This window comes from Amblyomma mixtum, chromosome 2 (assembly GCF_055824585.1).
Source record: "Amblyomma mixtum isolate Tamu chromosome 2, ASM5582458v1, whole genome shotgun sequence".
Taxonomy (NCBI): Eukaryota; Metazoa; Arthropoda; class Arachnida; order Ixodida; family Ixodidae; genus Amblyomma; species Amblyomma mixtum.
In genome coordinates this window covers 305,180,312-305,199,440 of record NC_143013.1, presented here as the reverse complement: position 1 = coordinate 305,199,440, position 19,129 = coordinate 305,180,312, and the positions used below count along the sequence as shown (strand labels likewise).

General features: G+C 45.1%; 1 protein-coding gene across 1 annotated transcript; it reads left to right on the top strand.

Moving 5' to 3' along the window:
• Positions 1 to 592: 592 nt before the first annotated feature.
• LOC149364779 (uncharacterized) lies at positions 593 to 16,940 on the top strand. Its single transcript, XM_089570193.1, has 7 exons — positions 593 to 669; positions 3,198 to 3,255; positions 6,812 to 6,906; positions 10,326 to 10,439; positions 12,406 to 12,459; positions 13,343 to 13,396; positions 15,783 to 16,940. The coding sequence occupies exons 1-7, from the start codon at positions 622 to 624 to the stop codon at positions 15,918 to 15,920; spliced, it is 561 nt and encodes a 186-aa protein (XP_089426319.1). The 5' UTR covers positions 593 to 621; the 3' UTR covers positions 15,921 to 16,940.
• Positions 16,941 to 19,129: the final 2,189 nt, after the last annotated feature.

The following is a 19,129-nucleotide window of genomic DNA, read 5'->3' as shown; positions in this document are numbered from 1 at the left end:
AACTTCTACCTTTATAGATCTGGTCTGGCGGTCTCCCCATTGTGCCCGTTCTGCGGAGAACCCGAAACCATAGATCATTTCTTGTTGACCTGCCGCCGTTTCTCCTCTTTACGGAGCCGCCTGCTGGAGCTTCCGTTACGACAGCTTGGTCTAAGTCTGTCAGCTGGGGTTGCTCTGTCTCTTGGGGCTTCCTCCCTTGGGCACAGCAACTGGAATGTGCTCTCCGCCATGCAAAACTTCCTTACAGACACTAAACGGCTGCCGTCTTAAGCTCTGGTCTTTCTCATGACCAATATTTCTCTGGAATGAAAGCTTTCTGAAACGTGGAATATTTAGCCCCGTTCTCTATTTCAGTCACCGATCTCACAGCATTTGTTTAACCTATTTCAATTACACATTTGAGATCCTTTCATTTATTTCCTAATTGCTATTATTATCATGATTATTTTATTTTTCCCCACAATTATTTTCTTGTTTAACATTTTGTACACCTATCAGTTGCCGCCTGTGTCTTGGCCAATCCCCCGCAGTGGGTATGCGCCATTTTCTAGAGGACAACAACAACAACAACAATGTGGCCATGTGGGTATGTGCCATTACAAAAGAAGAAGAAGAATAAGAATGGCCTCCACTCGAGAAAAAGTGGTCTACATTGTTTACTTTTTCGCAGTGAGTATCCTTGCTGTCAAATAGTAGATGTGGTAGTTTCGTCCTCTATCGTACGTGCGTAGTGTATTTAGCAGGCTCGATGTGGTGCGATGGGGTAAAAAAGGCTTGAAATTAAGTTGAGGACAGCGCAGCGAGCTATTGGAAGGAAAATGATTGGTGCAGCGTTGGGAGGAAGGAAGAGGGTAGAATGGAAAGGGGAACAAACACGAGTTAATAACATCCTAGTCGAAATCCAGAGGGAGAAAGAGGCATTCCCAGGGCATGTAATGCGCAGGCAAGATAACAGCTTCTCCTTTAGGGTAACGGATTGAATTCCAAGAGCACGCAGTCCTGCAAGTTGCCGACAGAGGGTAAGATGGACGTATTAGATTAGGAACTTTCCGGGGATAAGATGACAGCAGCTGAAACAGGGAAGTGTAACTAAAGAGATGTGGTAGCCTTTGTCTTGCAGTGGCCGTAGTCAGGTTGTTGATGATGATGATGACGTGGCGCGTACGGCAGATCGGTTTATTGCTCTGCAACCTCTGCAATTCAGTGGCCCAACAGCTGGCAGATGAACGCAGTGCTGCTGACAACTATTCAGTCTTTCCATCGTTCTTCAGAATAATTTCTTTTCACTTTGTCATTTTTGGTGCACTCTATCCACTTTTCAAGGACGTTGCTCGAACAGAGCTTTCTCTCTCATCATTCTCGTGGATAATTAGCCAAGGCCGCGACGTATTATTCCTGGTGTTCAAACGAGTCAGGCATTTGGTGCTTTTTGTTACATCAGCAGTGCTTAGAGTTATGCAGGCTCACTTTCTAGCGCGTACATGAGAGGTCATGACAAACATTACCTAACCTGAACTGAACTGCAGCTGGATGGATTTCTGACGCTTTGAGGCCGTGCATAGCGTCTACCACGCTTCGGGAATTTTTTTTTGTTTTCGTTCGATCCTTTCAACCGTTCAGGCGAAGCTCGAAAGGCAAAAATGCTCAAGGGCAAAGAATTGGATTGATGCGGAGGATATGTGATAGCATGCTTCTTTCACTCTCCAATCTTTTTCAGTTCTGATTCGAATCTAATTCTGAGTTCATTGTCTCTCACTCCCCAATCTATTCCAATTCTGGAGCTATTCCAGTTCCAACTGCGCAACTGCGCAAAATACGTCGGATTCATGGATAGCGGCGAGTCCTCACCACTACCGGCGCAGTTGCGCAGCGGTTAAACGATTCACCACTGCATTAAAAGGGACTGTTTCAAACACAGCCATCGGTTGGCCTTGTGAGACCCATATGCTAGAAAGAATAGCTCACGCAAGCATCATTTTGGCAGAGATAGGACTTTCGGAAGCTATATATTTGGCACGTAGGTCCGCTGTTGTCCGAGTAATTTTCTTAGTTATTTAAATTTTTGTTGAGTCATTCTTCGTCCGGCTTCTCTCTTCTCTCCCCTACAAGTGAAGAGAGAGAGGGCAGAAGGGAGGGCGGAGAAGGGACAGTTGACAAGTGGCAGGTGAAAAGAGACAAATTTCACTAAACACACCAGCCTATATATGGAGGCTACACACAGATGCCAACGTTGACGGACAGTTTTCGCCTTCTTGGCCATCTTAATGCTACCGCAATAAAATGCACGTTCCATAAGTAACCATAGTGGTGATGTTGTTCTAAATGGTGGAGCTGTCATTCTAGAACTGATATTTAACTCAACGCATTATGTGTAAGTTAAAAGAGTAGGTTAGCTTAGCCTAGCACACGCATAATGTTTAAGTCCTCGGTTTGTTCCTACCTGGTAGTTTGCTTTTCATTCCTACTTTACCCTTCATTGTTCTCGCAGTGGAAGACCTTTTTTATTTATTCAGTACTGCCGGCCGCCTATTGGTAGCCAAGGAAGTAGTCGGCTCAATACGTGTAAAGGCTTGGCCCACAACTGGTAGCAACATCGAAAAAAACATCAAAAGGAAAACATTAAATACGCGATGTAAAGTTTCTGCAGAACATATCAGCTTATTAGATACAAACTCCAAGTACAGAAAGCAACAAAAGCAGACATTTGAAGAATCCAACAAGATTCAATGAACTTATTGTAAGGAGCTGATTACAGATAAAAATGTTTCTGGTGATGATGAGGTTAGCACATCGTAAGGTAACTTGTTCCAATCGGCTATCGTCCTTGGAGAGAACGACAGCTTGTATGCATTGGTTCTGCACTGAGGTAATACTATTGTTTTGTCATGTTTGCGCCGAGTTTTTCGTATTCTGTTGTACTGCAAGGAAGAATGCAAGTCTACTGTAGTATTGTTGTTGATGATGGCGAATAATATTTTTAAACGGTGCATGTTTCGACGAGATTCCAAGGTGGACAAACCGGTGCTGCTAAGAAGGTCAAATATGCCACACGTCTCAGAATACGCATTTCGGGCTTGAACACTCACCTTTAACTACTTGTTCCTGACTTCTTCGCTGGTGTGACGTGTGGTCGATAGTCTTGGTGCGCTCGATAACCTTCTGCCATCTTTGTCACAAAGCTGTTTCCTTGTCTGCAGGTGTCCAATGCGCTGAATATTTTTGGCTACATTGGGGGATTTCACAGGCGGAAAGGAGGTGAGACAGCACACGTTGTACTCAATGAACTCGGTGCACCATAGAGGCCAAAATATTAAATTTTGAATTGTATCAGTGACTTATTTACATTACTCTTCAGCATATTTTTTTTTTATGCTTGATCTGAAGGCAGACTCATGCGAGCAGCAGTGAGCAAACGTAACAAGCGAAACATTCAATTATGCGAGAATTGAACTGCCGGGATTTATCATGCAGAGTATAGCAAGCATCAGAATACAATGAAAGTGAACCTAAGTAAATATTTCTATTCATTGCTTTGCACCTGTAATGAAGGCCCTCGAACAGTGATCCGGGCAAAGACATGATTTTGGTGTGCGCAAACTACCCTTCCGCAAAAGCCATCGGCAGTGAAAGCTGACTTCAGCAGCTCACATTACGTCAGCAGGTTTAGGGGCAGTTGCATGGCTCCACAATACTTATCGCCGAGAAAGCAGTTCTCAACCTCGCTATAAGAGCCCCCTTAAGCAGAAAATCCGGCGTCGTCGCCGTTGGCCGTGCGTTGACCGGGACCAAAAATCCCTGATTGGTTGGCTGGCGTGGCAAATCGGTTCAATTGATTGAGGCAGTGGCGCTGGCATGCGGTGGTCGCCGCGTTGCACCACTGCGCTAAGAGATGGCGCGCGAGATGCTGTCAGCGCTAGAGGAAGCGATGGCAGACATCGAGGCACCCTAGCCTTACTACTATGTAGAGGGAAAGCTGGCGGCGCTGCATTTCAGCCACCATGGACGGTCAAAGCATCATGGGCCGGTGAGCTACTTTGTGCGGAACAGTTGTATTTTTTCTGGGAACACGGAGTGTCATTACTAAGATGTTTCATTGCGAAAATGCTGTTCGTGCGTGCGCAGACGACTTTGGCGCGAACGCAGTGTGCAAAAGCCATTGTAGCGAAACCGCGACAGCACACGATGCCAATAAAAGTTTTTTTTAATGCCATTAAAAAACTTTTCAAAGTGTTGTTGCAATAACATTTTTCTGAAAACATATGTTATTTTAAAAGTGCGCCTGTTAAGCACGAAATATTAGTTTTTGTAGTGTTCAATATTTGGCCAATAGGAGAGCTAGCCATCGCTTATTTTGGACAACCTTTGCATTTACATGCTTTTATGCTCATTTGTTGCTATCATTAGACAGGATATTGAATGTTAAGGTATTATTTACTATTGAACAGCATTCATTTTTGCATTATTTTTTGGCCAAAAGTTGAAGTTCTGCAGTCGGCAGCTCACCGGCCCATGATGCTTTGAGCATAGAGTTTCTTACTATTACCTAGAGGGAAAGCTGGCGGCCCGTCTATGGGAGTTTGCATGGCGACCCCTCGAGACCACTTCAGCCACCATGGGCGCTCAAAGCATCATGGGGCGGTAAGCTACTTGTTGCGGAACTGCAACTTTCGGCCAAAAAATAATGCAAAAATAAGCGCTATTTGATAATCAAGAATGTCCTAACATTCAATATCTTGTCTAATGATTGCAACAAACGAGCAGAAAAGCATTTAAGTGCAAAGTTTGCCCAAAATAAGAGACGACTCGCTCTCCTATTGGCCAAGTAGTGAACACTATAAAAACTAATATTTCGTAATTAACAGGCGCATTTTTAAAAGTAAATATGTTTTTTTTTAAATGTTGTTGCTTAGGTACTTCAAGAATTTTTTTAATGGCATTTCGGAAAACTGAAACCTTTTATTGGCGTCGTGTGTCTATGCGTTTTTACTACTATGGCTTTTGCACACTGCGTTCGCGCGAAAGTCGTCTGCGCACACACGAACAGAGTTTTCGGAATGAAACGCCTTAGTACTGCCACTCTATGTTCCCGAAAAACTACGACTGTGCCGCAACAAGTAGCTCACCGCCCCATGATGCTTTGGGCGTCCATGGTGGCTGAAGTGCAGCGCCGCCAGCTTTCCCTCTAGGTAATAGTAAGAAACTATGGCTTTGAGCGCCCATGGTGGCTGAAGTGGTCTTGAGAGGGTTCCACGCAAACTCCCTTAGAAGGGGCGCCAGCTTTCCCTCTTGGTAACAGTAATAAACGTTATGACCTTAGCCTGCGTTAGCAACGCTAGGAACTGCGCCGCTAAGTGTTCGTGTCAGCAGTGGACTCCAGGCCGCTGAAGGAAGCCATTAAAACTATTGCGTCGTACCCTTAAGGCGGAGCTTAAGTATCCCCCGAATTTTGAGCTGTTTTAATGTAACACGTATCCCAGCTAAAAGTAACCAATGTATTAAAATGACGGGAGTGTCCCAGACGTGTGAAACGAGCGGAGTGCTCTTGAGAGTCACATGGCCGAGTAAGCAGTTTTTCGCAGTGAAAAATGAATTAATTCAGGTGATTAATTAATTAAGTTCTGAAGTTGCCGGAAGCAAATTGTCAATGCGGAATTTTTCTATCACCATGAAAAAAGGCCGTATGATATGTTTGCACCAACGTACCATTCTCGTGTCTTTCTTTACCGGCCGTATAAAGAAGCAACAAATTCAAAAAAAAGCTACCATGGTAGCATATGACCGCACCGCCATTTCGGCGTCCTAAGATCTGCATCAGAGAATAAAATATGCTTTTCACTGAAGCTCTGTCCCTGACGAGGCTCGTCGCGATTGCACTGAGCAAGAAATATGCGCCAGCAGCTTCCCCGTGGTAACTTTTGTATTTCGCGGGCTTTCTTTTAACGCCGATAAATAAAGCTTCGTCAATGGCTCCGTGGCGCGAACATTTCAAACCAGCTGTTTTTCAAGACTACTTGCAACTTCTTGAAGACAGTATTTAAAAATTTAGCTGATTAGTCCCCACTAATTCAATAAACTTGGAGAGCGAAAAAATACTGCAGGCAAGGCCCCGTGAATTTCAACTACAATTAATTGGTTTCACCAGCCTAAGACACATGTCCAGCATTCTCGGAGGAAAATTTTGAAAACTTAAATATTTTAAGGTACTGTAATAAAAATAAGGAAGGTAATGGTTCATTCTTCTGATATATAGCAAAATATTTAGTTTAATGTGTTTCCATTGATCGCATCAAACAGTTATGACTGCCAATGGAAACCAATAAGGAGCCCTTTTGGCGATAGCAAGAACGGTAATAGAAAAAAAATGCAAGACTGCCGTCGGGTTATCTGCGGATATATTAATTGTAATAGTGAACTCTTACATCATATGAATAAATTGCTTTCATAAACGGCTTCCCGCTAAAAAAAAAATGTGGCTGGGATTCAACCTGGCTTGAACATATAGTTATACGAGCGAAAGCTATGTTAAGCGTGGCCTCCAGTGTCTCAAGTCAAATGTAAAGGTCAAGGTCAAAGGTGAAGCTCGGGTATCCAGTGGCCACAGTCATTTGATCACGTGGTCATACTACAATGGCTTTGGCCACACAACCACGCAGTTAAGTTCGGTTTGACCTTGTGAGGCATTGAAGGTCATTGTCTCATCCACATCGAAATCGGAAGTTGTACCTCGAGGAGTAGAGCTCTCGCTCTAAAATGCTAAGACGCCCGGTTTATTCAAGAAGGCTAATCGTAGATTCGGTTAATCTTGTTTCAGCAAAGATAAGCGGACATGAATACTACTTCATGGTTGAGACTTCCCTGAACCTTGTGTCTGACGTCATCGTGCTGCACACACTTCGCCGCCCGCCGGTAAGAACTGTGCGGTACGAAAAATACCTAAGGAACTGCGCTGACGATGAGTGAAGGTTATTTTAATACAAAATTCAGAACAATGAGCAATACCCCTGTGGTACTGTACTTGTTTGATGCGCCAGATAAGGAAACACAAAAAGAAACGCGTCCGATACTCTCGTAGCATCTCTGGGCCTTCTCGGTGATGTGGCTTGTTCGTTTTAAATTATTTCATGAAGGTACAGTACATTGATCACAGCTCTTGTCTAGTTTTTGCTTTTAGTAAATATATATTATATCGAATTTTCTAGCTTTGTTGTGACTTGATGTTTCAAATGAGGAAACACAAAAAGAAACATGTCCCGTAGCCTCACAGCATCACTTTGACTCTCATGAGCGATATGGCTTATTCGTTTTGTTGAATGAAGGTACACTGACTACAGCTCTTAGCTATTTTTTTTACAGAAATATATTAGATGCAACTCTTCGTCTAGGGTGGAACTTGTTCGGCATGAAAAGAGACATTTATTTTTGGACAAATTGTACTTGAAAATCGGGCGTTTTTTCTCTCGCTCTCAATTCACTCTTGCGATGCCAAGACCAAGCGTACTTCGTGATCGCTGTTTGAAAGAGAATGAAGGTGTATGCTAGCTTATGGATCCGAGCTCACAAAACTCTCTTTGACGCAGCGGCACCTGTATTTTGTTTTTTATGCGAAGCATACTACTTTAGCTACCACTTCAGCCCTTCACCGTGGTTATGCGCCTCCAAATCACGTGATACATGACGTCACACCACGTGACACGATGACGTCACGACAGTAGAGAAACGGGGGCCCACCTCGCGCCGTCGCTGTGGTTGTGCGCCTCCAAATCACGTGATACATGACGTCACACCACATGACACGATGACGTCACGACAGTGGAGAAACGGGGGCCCACCTCGCGCCGTCGCTGTGGTTGTGCGCCTCCAAATCACGTGACACGATGATGCCACACCACGTGACACGATGATGCCACACCACGTGACTTGTTGACGTCACGGCAGTGGAGAAACGGGGGCCCACCTCGCGCCGTCGATGTGGTTGTGCGCCTCCAAATTACGCGACACGATGATGCTTCGCATTCTCCAGGCTTAACGAAGTTAAGCCTCAGCCATTTTTATTGCTTGTAAAAGCTCCGTTGTAATTGAAAGTAGCGTCTAGATCAATAGAAGGCAGTAATATATCGATGCAGCTTAAATGCAATCAATGAGTCAACTAACCGAACAAGCAATCAATCAAATCGGTCCGACGAAAGACAAATACGGGCTTGCGTAACACTGCTCGACAGTTGAAATTATAGAAACTTATCACAGTCAAGCCTCGCTATAATGAAACGGTTTATAACGAAACAATATATATACCGAAGGAATACCTATCCCTCTTGGAACCTTCGTTAAAAGCACATGTATTTGGTGTCTCTTTTTTACGACGAAAATTTTTCTTGAACAGGATGTAACAAATCTTCGCAGAATCTCACTGTCTATTTCACAATGAATATGTCAATTTATAGCAGGGCGCAACTCTTCCGTACCGTTTATGTGTGGTAGATTGAAATCGCCGCCGAAGAATAGCCTGCTCCGTCGAGCACCGCACAAAGCATGCGGAACAGTAATCACACCTTAAGCGGGGCCTGAATGGAGCGTTTGCCGGGTCAGTTCATCAGCTAAGGTGCGGGGTTTGATGCAGGCAGTCCGCTCGTCGACGAAAATTGGGTACGGAGCCTACTAAACGATGCCACGTTTCGCGGTACGCAAGGCCCGCTGCGCCATAAGTGGCAAGGTCATTGTAGTTCCCCCTTTCTCCAACCCTCAGCGCCCTCCGTTCCTGTGGTTCTATGTGTAGTTTGGTTTCCGTTTTCGCAGCGTGGTCGCTTACGGTTAATGCCGTCTGACAGTCCCAGTGTAGCAGAAAACGATTGCACAGGAGAACTTCCGCTCACCAGAAGGTGGTCAGCACTGAAGCCTTCGGTCCGGCGTACACATTGTACTCAACACATTCCTGTCATAGCTAGAAGTGTTGTGACCCCCGTGCTCGTGAGGTGGGGGGCGAAGACAACCAAAACGAATACCGGTAACGAAACTGTAGGCACGTGCCCTATTTTACAACGGCTCGGGTCTTCAGCGCCTAAAACGGAGCTAAATATTCGGAATAGGCCTCTCCCTGTCCTCTTCCACGTTATTCCCCCGATGCCTGTCTTCTAGGCTTCAAAGTTTATGCGATTCACAAAGGTCACGGGCACTCTTTGGCGACGCTGGCAGATTCGTTTGGTTACGTAATTCGGCCACACAGTGAGCGCTCGGTGCGCGTGTTGAAGGCCTCCGCAACGCACATCGCCGGCCTGCTAAACTCCGGCTATGTTGTCCTTGGTATACACAGGGGCATATCAGCCCTTTTACTTGTAACGGGTGCTACGATTTTCGCCTACCGCTGTAACGAAGCAACGGCTATAACGCAAAAGTCGGCGAGCACCTTTGGCTTCTTTACATCCAGGCTCAACTGCAGAACCATGTGACTTCGTAGCTGCAATAAAATATATAAAAAACAAGAACTTATTAGACCGTTCCTTAAGCAGCCGGCATGAAGCGATGTCCTCAGTGTTATCACTGTCCATTTAACGCATCATTCTCACTTGTGTTCAAATCGGCGTACCCCAATCTGCTTGCTCCGGTTAAGTTGCTTATCGCTTCAGTTTAGACTGCGCATAATCAGCAGCGCGTTACCGGTTTACTGTCTCAGCTGGGTGTTTCGGACCTTTTAGGCCAGACCGTACGATGCCTCTGAGCCTGATTCGTCATTAAGAAACCAATGAAGCGAGGTCACTGCACTCGCTGCATTCTACAAGTATACACGCAAGCAGAAATTCTGCTGGGCCTTAGATAGAGGAGAACTGCGCCTAACCCTAAGCTGTGTCTCTGACTCACTATGGATGTCTGCTTTTGATGGCCTTATCATGATATGTGTAGGACAGCACAAGTGCGCAAATAGCAGCGCTATAGTAATGCTACTCGTCTCAAATAATTCATACGATACCAGAAACACTGTCGACGCGGGTATCGGCCCGTCCGTGAAGTGGCTTGTATGAGAACTTTAGCCCTTGGGCCAGTTGGCGCATGTCGAACTTGTAAAAGGAGGTACCAGCGGAAACACATAGGCGTGTACGCAAGAAAGATGTGTTACAGACGGACGGGCGCTGGACTTACAAGTGCCTTGTTGAAACACTGCTGCGCAAAACATCCGACGCATGAGCATCTTCAAGTCCTCCTACGACATTCATTAGCATTAGCTTAGCAACTTACTTGTTCGTTGAACACAAGGACGTATCATTTACACGATTTTGTGACTGCCTGCCTGCTGAGACTACTTGCTTTGTTTTTTTTTTCATTTTTCTCTATAGGCGTCCATGTCCCTGCTTACCTACCGGATACTCACGTTTGTCGTCTGGAACGTTGGAAGCTCGGTCATCTGTTTCACCTGTCACCTCCTGTGGTGCTACCATATGTGTCATCTGGTATGTCGCAACCACTCTGAGATACCACAGCCCTCTGAGTGCGCACGTGGACATGGAGAAAAACGTACGGGCATGCAGGCTTATCGGGACAATTAGCTAGCGAATAATTAATGATTATTAGAAAGAAAAATTGGTTTCAGCGATCAGGGACCGCCAACTTGTGCTTTAGCTAGAGCATAATAAATTGTACCGGCACCTCACACTGAAATTCTCGTGGTGAAATCTTTAAATTAAGCCTGCTGCGAAAACTAAGTAAACAGAGATAGACAGTATTCACTTGGCAGTCAGTTCGTATTCATTCACAGGGCTTGAAGGCTTCAGTTCTTGTTCCGCAGAAGGGAAAATAATGTCGTAATTTTAGCCTAAAAATACATTTCTCTTGATCGTTTGGGTAGAATCGGTACATAATCACGACATTCAGGGATCCATGACAAAAAAAAAAATGGCTGCGGTTTAGCTTTGGTTAAACCTGGTAGAGTAGCGAGAGGCACATACCCCTGGCTACGCTTAGGTTTCACTTGAAAGTAAGACACACGGTTTACATAACGGCTTGAACTTTATTGTTTATACCAATGAAGATACTGCGGTGGTCAGTAAAGTAGTGAGACGCGCACAACTGACGAGGCGGGCGGCGTCAGCTCCGCCGTCGGCGCAGCGACGAGGCGCGCGGCGCACACACCAGCTGCGGGCTATGACGTCACTCCGCGCATGCGCACAGCTGGAGGAGCGGTGGGGCCACGGCTCAGCGCGCATCCACGCTGACCTCGCGAAGCGGCTGGCGTAGTGTAGCTCTCGCTAAAAAGAAAAGTTATTTAAGCCAACGTAGCTGATGATCAGATCATGAATGCCAGTTTACCAGTATCCCTCAAGAGAGAAGTATACAACAGCTGTATCTTACCGGCACTCACCTATGGGGCAGAAACGTGGAGGCTAAGAAAGAGGGGTTACGCTTAAGTTAAAGGTGCACTGAAGAGGATTCTGAACTCGTCTTTTTGCCGCGGGAACTCGAGCTACACGTTCCTAGCATTCTTAGAAACTGCAACTTATTGCCCTGTATGGCCCATTTCCCTAATTAAATCGAATTAACGGCCGGCTCCCGCCCTTTTTTTTTTGAATTCTGCCTCGTACGATGGGCGGAGTCGACCAACGCGTGAAGTTCCTTTCAGCCAGCTCCGTGGAGGCTTTGCTTTCGCTTTATTTTGTTTTTTAGGTTTCCATGAATAAATAGTTTCATTCGCAGATAATATAACTGCAAAATAAGCCCGCAGAAATAAAAATACGCGCGGACTATTTGCTACTACGGACTACTACGTATTACTCCGCCGATGGCAGAGCGGCAAGCCGCCACGGGACTGTGTGAAAGGCACTCCACGCGTTGGTCGACTCCGCCCACCGTACGAGGCAGAATTCAAAAAAAAGGGCGGGAGCCGGCCGTTAATTCAATTTAATTTGGGAAATCGGCCATACAGGGCAATAAGTCGCAGTTTCCAAGAATGCTAGGAACGGGTAGATCGAGTTCCCGCGGCAAAAAGACAAGTTCAGATTCCTCTTCAGTGCACCTTTAAGGACAACGGAGCGAGTTATGGAAAGAAAAATGATAGGTGTAACGTTAAGAGTTCGGAAGCAGGCGGAGTGGGTGAGAGAACAAGCGCGGGTTAATGGCATCCTAGTTGAAATCAAGAGTAAGAAGTGGGCTTGGGCAGGGCATGTAATGCGAAGGCAAGATAACCGCTGGTCCTTAAAAGTAACGGAGTGGAATCCAAGAGAAGGCAAGCGTAGGAGAGGGCGGCAGAAAGTTAGGTGGGCGGATGAGATTAAGAAATCTGCGGGAATACGGTGGTCGCAACTGGCCAGGGACAGGGTTAACTGGAGAGACATGGGAGAGGCCTTTGCCCTGCAGTGGGCATAGTCAGGCTGATGTTGATAATGAGCTGATGATCCATTCTTCCTTGTGTTCAATTTTCAGGCCCGGGTGGATCTCGAAAAGATCCCGTACAACCGTGATGCTGCCACACACCGGGTAGGCGTCAGAATTTCTACATGCGCTTTTGTGTACCGCTACGAGGCCTGCAGATATTGCGTACGCAGCCACATGAATGTGTAGCTTGGCCGTACACGATGCCTACGGAAATCGACTCTTAATGAGCAAAACATTGCTGCAGACTGTGCTTTTTTTCTTTACTTCTTTACTTCCGTTCTTCCTTTCTTTTCCCCTATTTCTCTGTTTTCTTTCTCTGTCCTTTCTTTCCTGTGTTTTCATTTTTTTTTAATTTTTAATATAGCCAGCTGTAGGTAGTGCTGGCATCCTTCTTACGATCGTAGCGACATTTCCGTTTCTCTTTCGTGTTGTGACTTCACCTCATTTGTCGGCTGAAGAAATTCTATGTTGAATAGTGAGGCTCCTAGACAAGCCTGCAGGACTGACGAATTGAGGATATGACTTCACACGCTGTCAGGAATGGTAAGACTTGGCCACTTTTGAAAGTGAAAGGATTTGCGCTGTTACAAATAAATCGTGGCGGAAGAGTACCCACGCACACCTATGCTTAGACATACACACCTGCAAAGAGCACCCATGTGATACAAGAGAGAAAAGTACTCAAGACGCGTTGGCAGCAATCGAAACCGATGGCTCTCAATTGGCAAGTGGCTCGAGACCACTCTTGAGGAGGCGAACTTCGGACGCACGGGCTGAAATCTGCTTGCAGACATGGTATCTATGCCCCAAGATCCCCTTTCGCGCATTCTGGAGACATTTGTGCCCGACAGTACATTTCGTATTTATTTTTCCTCTTTTCCGATCGGCTAAAACGTAGGCATCATGTTTCACGAAAAAATAACGACTCTATATGGTAACGTTTTTGCCCGATGAAAACCGATATATTACTGCTTTCCGCTTTCAGAAGCTACTCTTCATGTCCAGCGCGTTCCAGTACACAGTCATCTTCCTATTCAAGGTGGGTGCACAACTGCAGTCGACTCCGGTGTAACCTGCGTGTCTTTTCTCAGCGTTCTGTTTTTACCGACTTCTTAATATGTCTGCTATCTCGATACTCTGCACCTCCCACAACACGTCGCTGCTGAAATTGTGGAAAATTCGCTTATTTTGAAAAATGCGGAAGTAATTTGCCGATGGGAATTTTAGCAGCGCAGCCATACGTGCACCGAGGATAGATGCGCTGCCCTGTAAAATAACGAATAAAAACAAATCTGCTTGGGTACGGTAGTTAAACGAGACAAGGAGCAGTAGACTGATAAACTAACTGCTGGCGGTTAGCTGCCGAAAGGACCAAAAACCAAAACCTAACCATTAACAAAAAAATTAAACGGAAACTCCAAGTGGGAACGATCGACGTTAGTGTAATATGTTTTGATCAAATCCTGAACTTTGGATGAATTTTAAACTACAGCGTATTCCACCTGCGCGCCGCTTCACAACCGCACAGGAAAGCTGTACACGTACTGCGTTTCGTAACCATGCTTTTTTCGAATCATTCCTTAGCGTGATTCAGTAGTCGTGCCCTGTAGCCACGATTGCGTCATGCATTGCTTGCTAGCTATTAGCCACGACGTAACGGGTCACAGCTACCATCCTTTGAAGGCCAGAAGCAATAATTAAAAATATTACAGGATATCTCTTTATCTTTCTTTTTTTTTGCAGTTCCATAAAAATTTGCTGAACTACGGAGCTTCGGATTTTTTTACAACTATCTCCCACTATCCAATCACGTTCGCACGTCAAGTTGTTGAAAGATTTTGCCTCGCTTTGAGTTCGTAGTACAGTTCATTACAGAATGATTTTTCGACGCTAATGCATGCTACTAACTGCTGCTGCTAACAGCACGATGATATGGCTTAGTTGTGACCTGTCTCACTAAAACTGCACGTGTTGGATAAGTAAGACTTTCGGGATGAAGCAGTTTGCATTATTGTTTGGATAGAATGGCCTGCGTCAGCTAGAAGGGGTTCGAGTTCAGAAAGCTCCGAGCAAAAATGGTTTACTGCAGTTCAGTGTATTGGCTGAAATTTCCATTGATGGCAAAAAATGGCTAGCACACGGACGGGCGTCGTTTACGCATCCTGAATTACGTCTGTTCATCTCCCCGATGTCGATGTCGACCCAGAGCATGACAGCAGTTTTAGCTTCGGCATCGCATCATGGTTGCAATACGACACAGCACAAGCTCGTTTTTCTGTTAACACTCAGCCGGCGACCTGCTATACCATGTGACACTGTAGTCGCCGCGGTGGTTCAATGGTTTTGGTGCTTGACTGCTTACCCTAAAGACGCGGGTTCGATTCCGGCCACGGCAGTCACATTTCGACGGAGTCGAAATGGTAGAAGCCCGTGTACTGTACGATGGGAGTGCACGTTTAAAGAGCCCCAGATGGTGGAAATTATCCGCAGTCCTTCACTACGGCGTCCCTCATAGCCTGAGTCGCTTTGGGACGTTAAACACCATAAAACTAACTAACAACAACTAGCTGTAGTCGCCCATTGGCTGTGCTCAAAACTGTCGTCCGCACGCTTCTGATGTGGTCGTAACGAGATTGCGTTCTACTCCATGGAAGACGCACACTAGATTTGTAGACTTCCAAGGGTGGAAGAGCGGGCTTGTTGGTAGTTCATCTTGGGGAAAAACACAGCGCACTCCTAAGACCAGGACGAAGAAAGACAAGACGATTCAGCGCTGACTTCAAGCGCATACTTCCCTGTCAAGGTAGCTGTACGGCTGCGATCGGGTGGACGTCAATGATTAATTACTCCCTTATTACAAATCTACTCCACCTTGGGGGATTCCCCTAAACTTTTGACCAGTCACCCTTCTGAGTTCGAGCAGGGATTAACTCTCTGGCCAGTAGGGATTAACTCTCTGGCCAGTTAGTACTATGCAGTGAAGGTCATAGTAAGAAAAAAAAAAGAAAAAAGGCAGTGTCCACAACCTTTCTGTCGCTCGCGCTCTTTGTGCACTACATAATTATGGTAACACGTGTTGCGGTCATAAGCTGGTTCCCCCGCTCGCTTGGGGTTTGTTAGGACACCGCTGTCATAGCCTGAAACTTCATTCAAGGCTACCCAAAGCTGCGATTCCTCCATCTTGACATCCGTTTTGCTTCTATTCGCTATTGATTTACGAAGGTACCTATAAATATCCGCGAAAACACTTAAGCTTAGTCCGTATTTAGCGGAGTCCATGTGGTTCGACTTGCCGTCAAGCAGCTGTTTTGTTGACTGAATGCTTTTGAGCTGTTAAAAGAAGTTGATTATATTGTAAAGGAAAATATTGCCCGAATTTATTCACCAAGGAAATATTTTTCCCCTGTTTTTTTTTTAATTCTCAGATCACGCTCCTGGGCGTAGTGCACAGTTTTCATCAGGAGCTTAAGAGAAATACCACAAAGAAGCGCCAAGTCACCCATCATGAAGAAGCCGGAAACTCCGCCATGCTGGAATCCGGCCGAGAGATATATCGCACATAGCTGCGATTTGCATATCTTGTTACATCTACTAGAAGGCTGTGCACACCTGCGAGTACTTCGGAATACAATGTTTTTTCAGTGCATAGGTATTTATTTCTTCTGTAGGTAAAATAATATGTGCGATAAACTTGTGCTTCTGCAAGGTGCTTAAAATATATTTCCTCTTCAAGTGCTTTTCTCCCTTTGATTCCATGTCAGGAGCAGCTCTGAACTCTTCGCGATTTCCGCTCTTGTCAGCACAGTTAAGTTTTTAGCCGTACCGTACGTTCAGCAAAATTACAATAATTATATACTATACGGGTCAATTTGCTGCGTTAATTCTCATTTTCCCGTCTGGTCTGAAAAAAAAAAAACACCAACTACTTCAAACTAAAGTGCTCGAGTCTTCTCGTTTTGTTTTTTTTTTTACTTAAAAGTACTTCAAGCTTCGACACCGAATGTGTTCAAATTTAACCTGTCAAATACGTGCTTGGTATTCCGTGTCCCTATCTGACCCCCACCTTTAACTTGTCAAACGCCTCGCTTCCAAAGAAAAGGCAAGTTACCAAAGAGATTGTACTGTTCAAAAAAGGGGGATGCCGATGTGGAATAATAAAAGCAAAACATTATCTAGAATTTCGCCTACTGCATACTTTCTTTTTTGCACATGATGCCCTTCAAACATTTTTAAATAGTTCCGCAAGTTTAAGCAAACAGAAACGCTACGGTTTTGCAGCTGTCACAAGGGTTTGGTACCACGCCGGCGTACTGATTATCTTTGTCAATCCCTACAATACCTGCTTTCATTTCATCTGAACGATTCTGAAAAGAGGTAAATTATTTTGAGACATAAAAATTTTGTAACCTATTAAACTACCTATGTACAATGACCATGTTCAGGGTTAGAGTCAGACTGACATGTATGAATTCCGCAATCTTTTCCATTCTTCACTGTGAATTGAAGAAGAACGCTTGCTTTGAATTTTAATGTATAACTATTGTTTTCTTAAATATTGCATTCTGGATTTATTTAAAATTTTGTTTGAAGAAGTAAACTTGCACTGTAATTTATTTTGTGACTACTGCTGCCTTGTATGGGCCCCTAGGCATTTTTGAAGCTATCATAAAACAGCTTTTTCGAATGGAGGCCTTCACCCTCGGGTTAAAAGTAAACGAACTGAATTGAATTGAATGGCCGGCCTGTCTCTGCACTGCTTTTTTTCTCAAGGGAATTATGAAAATTCATCTATATAGAACTATACTTTAGCGCCTGTCTATGTGTGCTTCTTTTACTCAATTATGCACCAATTAACTCGCTCAAAAAAAAATTTTTAATGAGAACTCATCTACATAGATCTCTTGCCGCACCCTTTCGCAGACGTCGTCACGCCTGTTGCCATCACATACCACTTTACTAGATATCATCGTTCATATTAATTGGTGACGTTAATTAGAGACCTTCAGCTCTTATGTAATGTGTGGTGTGAGGTGCTCAACAGTCACTTTTTTCTCATTGTTGGCTTCTCACTTCGTGAGTCCTCAGGGTACTCGTTTCAGGAGACGTCGTGCAACGGAACAATCATTTTCCTCACGTTGTACAGGAGCATCTCAAGCTCATCACAAAAACGTGCGCACACTAAAAAAATGATTCGCATCATCCCGGACTGCACAAGCGACGCACTCAGGTGAGGTGGAAAGCACGCCGCTGGCTGCTCGCGCTCACTGCCTCGCTTCGTTTCAGAGGAAGAAGAGGAGAAAGAAGAATGGCCTCCAGCCGAGAGAAAGTGGTCTACATTCTTTACTTTTCCGCAGTGAGTATGGGTTCTCAGGGTCGCTGTGGTCATTTTGTCCATTACAACGCACATGGTCCCAACTGTATAGGCATTCAGCAGGAGTGATGTACAGTGCGCGCGACGCACCGGAACATCGCCAAAAATCCCCTGTACCACTGAATGCCGCAAGGAAGACAGTATGAACACAACGACATCAGTCGGAATTATTTCCGAAAGCTTGAAGCAAGCGAGCGATTAGTGAGCGGCGACGCTGCAAAGTGGTTTACAACCTCGAGAGCTGCCGTTCTGTCCCGCGTATGTTCGGTGCTGTTTTTTACGTTCTTCAGAACGATGCATCCATATTTCTAGGACTTGGCACGAACAGAGTTGTCTCCCTCGATCGCCGAATTAATCGTCAGATGAACCAATGAGATGAATTTAGTATAACATCGTTCTTTAACTGTGTACCTTACGAGCTCGTCGGACAACAACGTGTGGCAGTTGGTACCAAGTTAGCTCAAAAGCCGTGCCGGTCTCTTATCTACATGCACATGGGAAATGAGGTCACACTATTCAAGTTTTGTACGGTACGGCTCGGTACTGTGTGGTGTAGTATGGTATGGTATGGTACAGTGCGGTACTGTATGGTATGGTATGGTATGGTATGGTATGGTATGGTATGGTATGGTATGGTATGGTATGGTATGGTATGGTATGGTATGGTTGGTTGGTTTATGGGGTTTAACGTCCCAAAGCGACTAAGGCTAACAGAGACGCCGTAGTGGAGGGCTCCGGAAATTTCGACCTCCTGGGGTATGGTATGGTATGGTATGGTATGGTATGGTATGGTATGGTATGGTATGGTATGGTATGGTATGGTATGGTATGGTATGGTATGGTATGGCGGGGTGTGTGAGGGCTAGCGTCCTAAGCTGCACGTCGGTTATGACAGACTCTTTAGTGAAGGGCTCCGAAATAATTTCGACCTCGTGTAGTTCCTTAATACCCACGGACATAAGACAGTACACAGGCGCCTTTGTATTTCACCTTGGTCACACTATCCGAACGTCGTAAATTCGAAGTCAACGTACATGTCACATATCCTTCTCGCAATTTGTTGCCATCATCGTGTACTCGGCTTTAAAAAATATTTCGCTGCAGGCTCTTTCCCTTGCCTAGCCGAAGCTTGGAATGCAATACGAGTACCACAAGCGACTGGATGAGCAAGATTGTTGGGCGTTAACAATCTAAGGCTAAAAATGACACGCTGAAACAAGTTTACGTGGTGGAAATAAAGTGCAGACGTCGATTCCGTTTAATGTACACTGCTTAGTGTAGCTTTGGCTGCAGTTAGCTTACCTTATCACTCGTTGGTCGTGTCGTCGGCTTGCAATATACTGTAATACTGTATAATGTACTGTAATATATAATGTTTACAATGTGCTATATCCCCTGTTG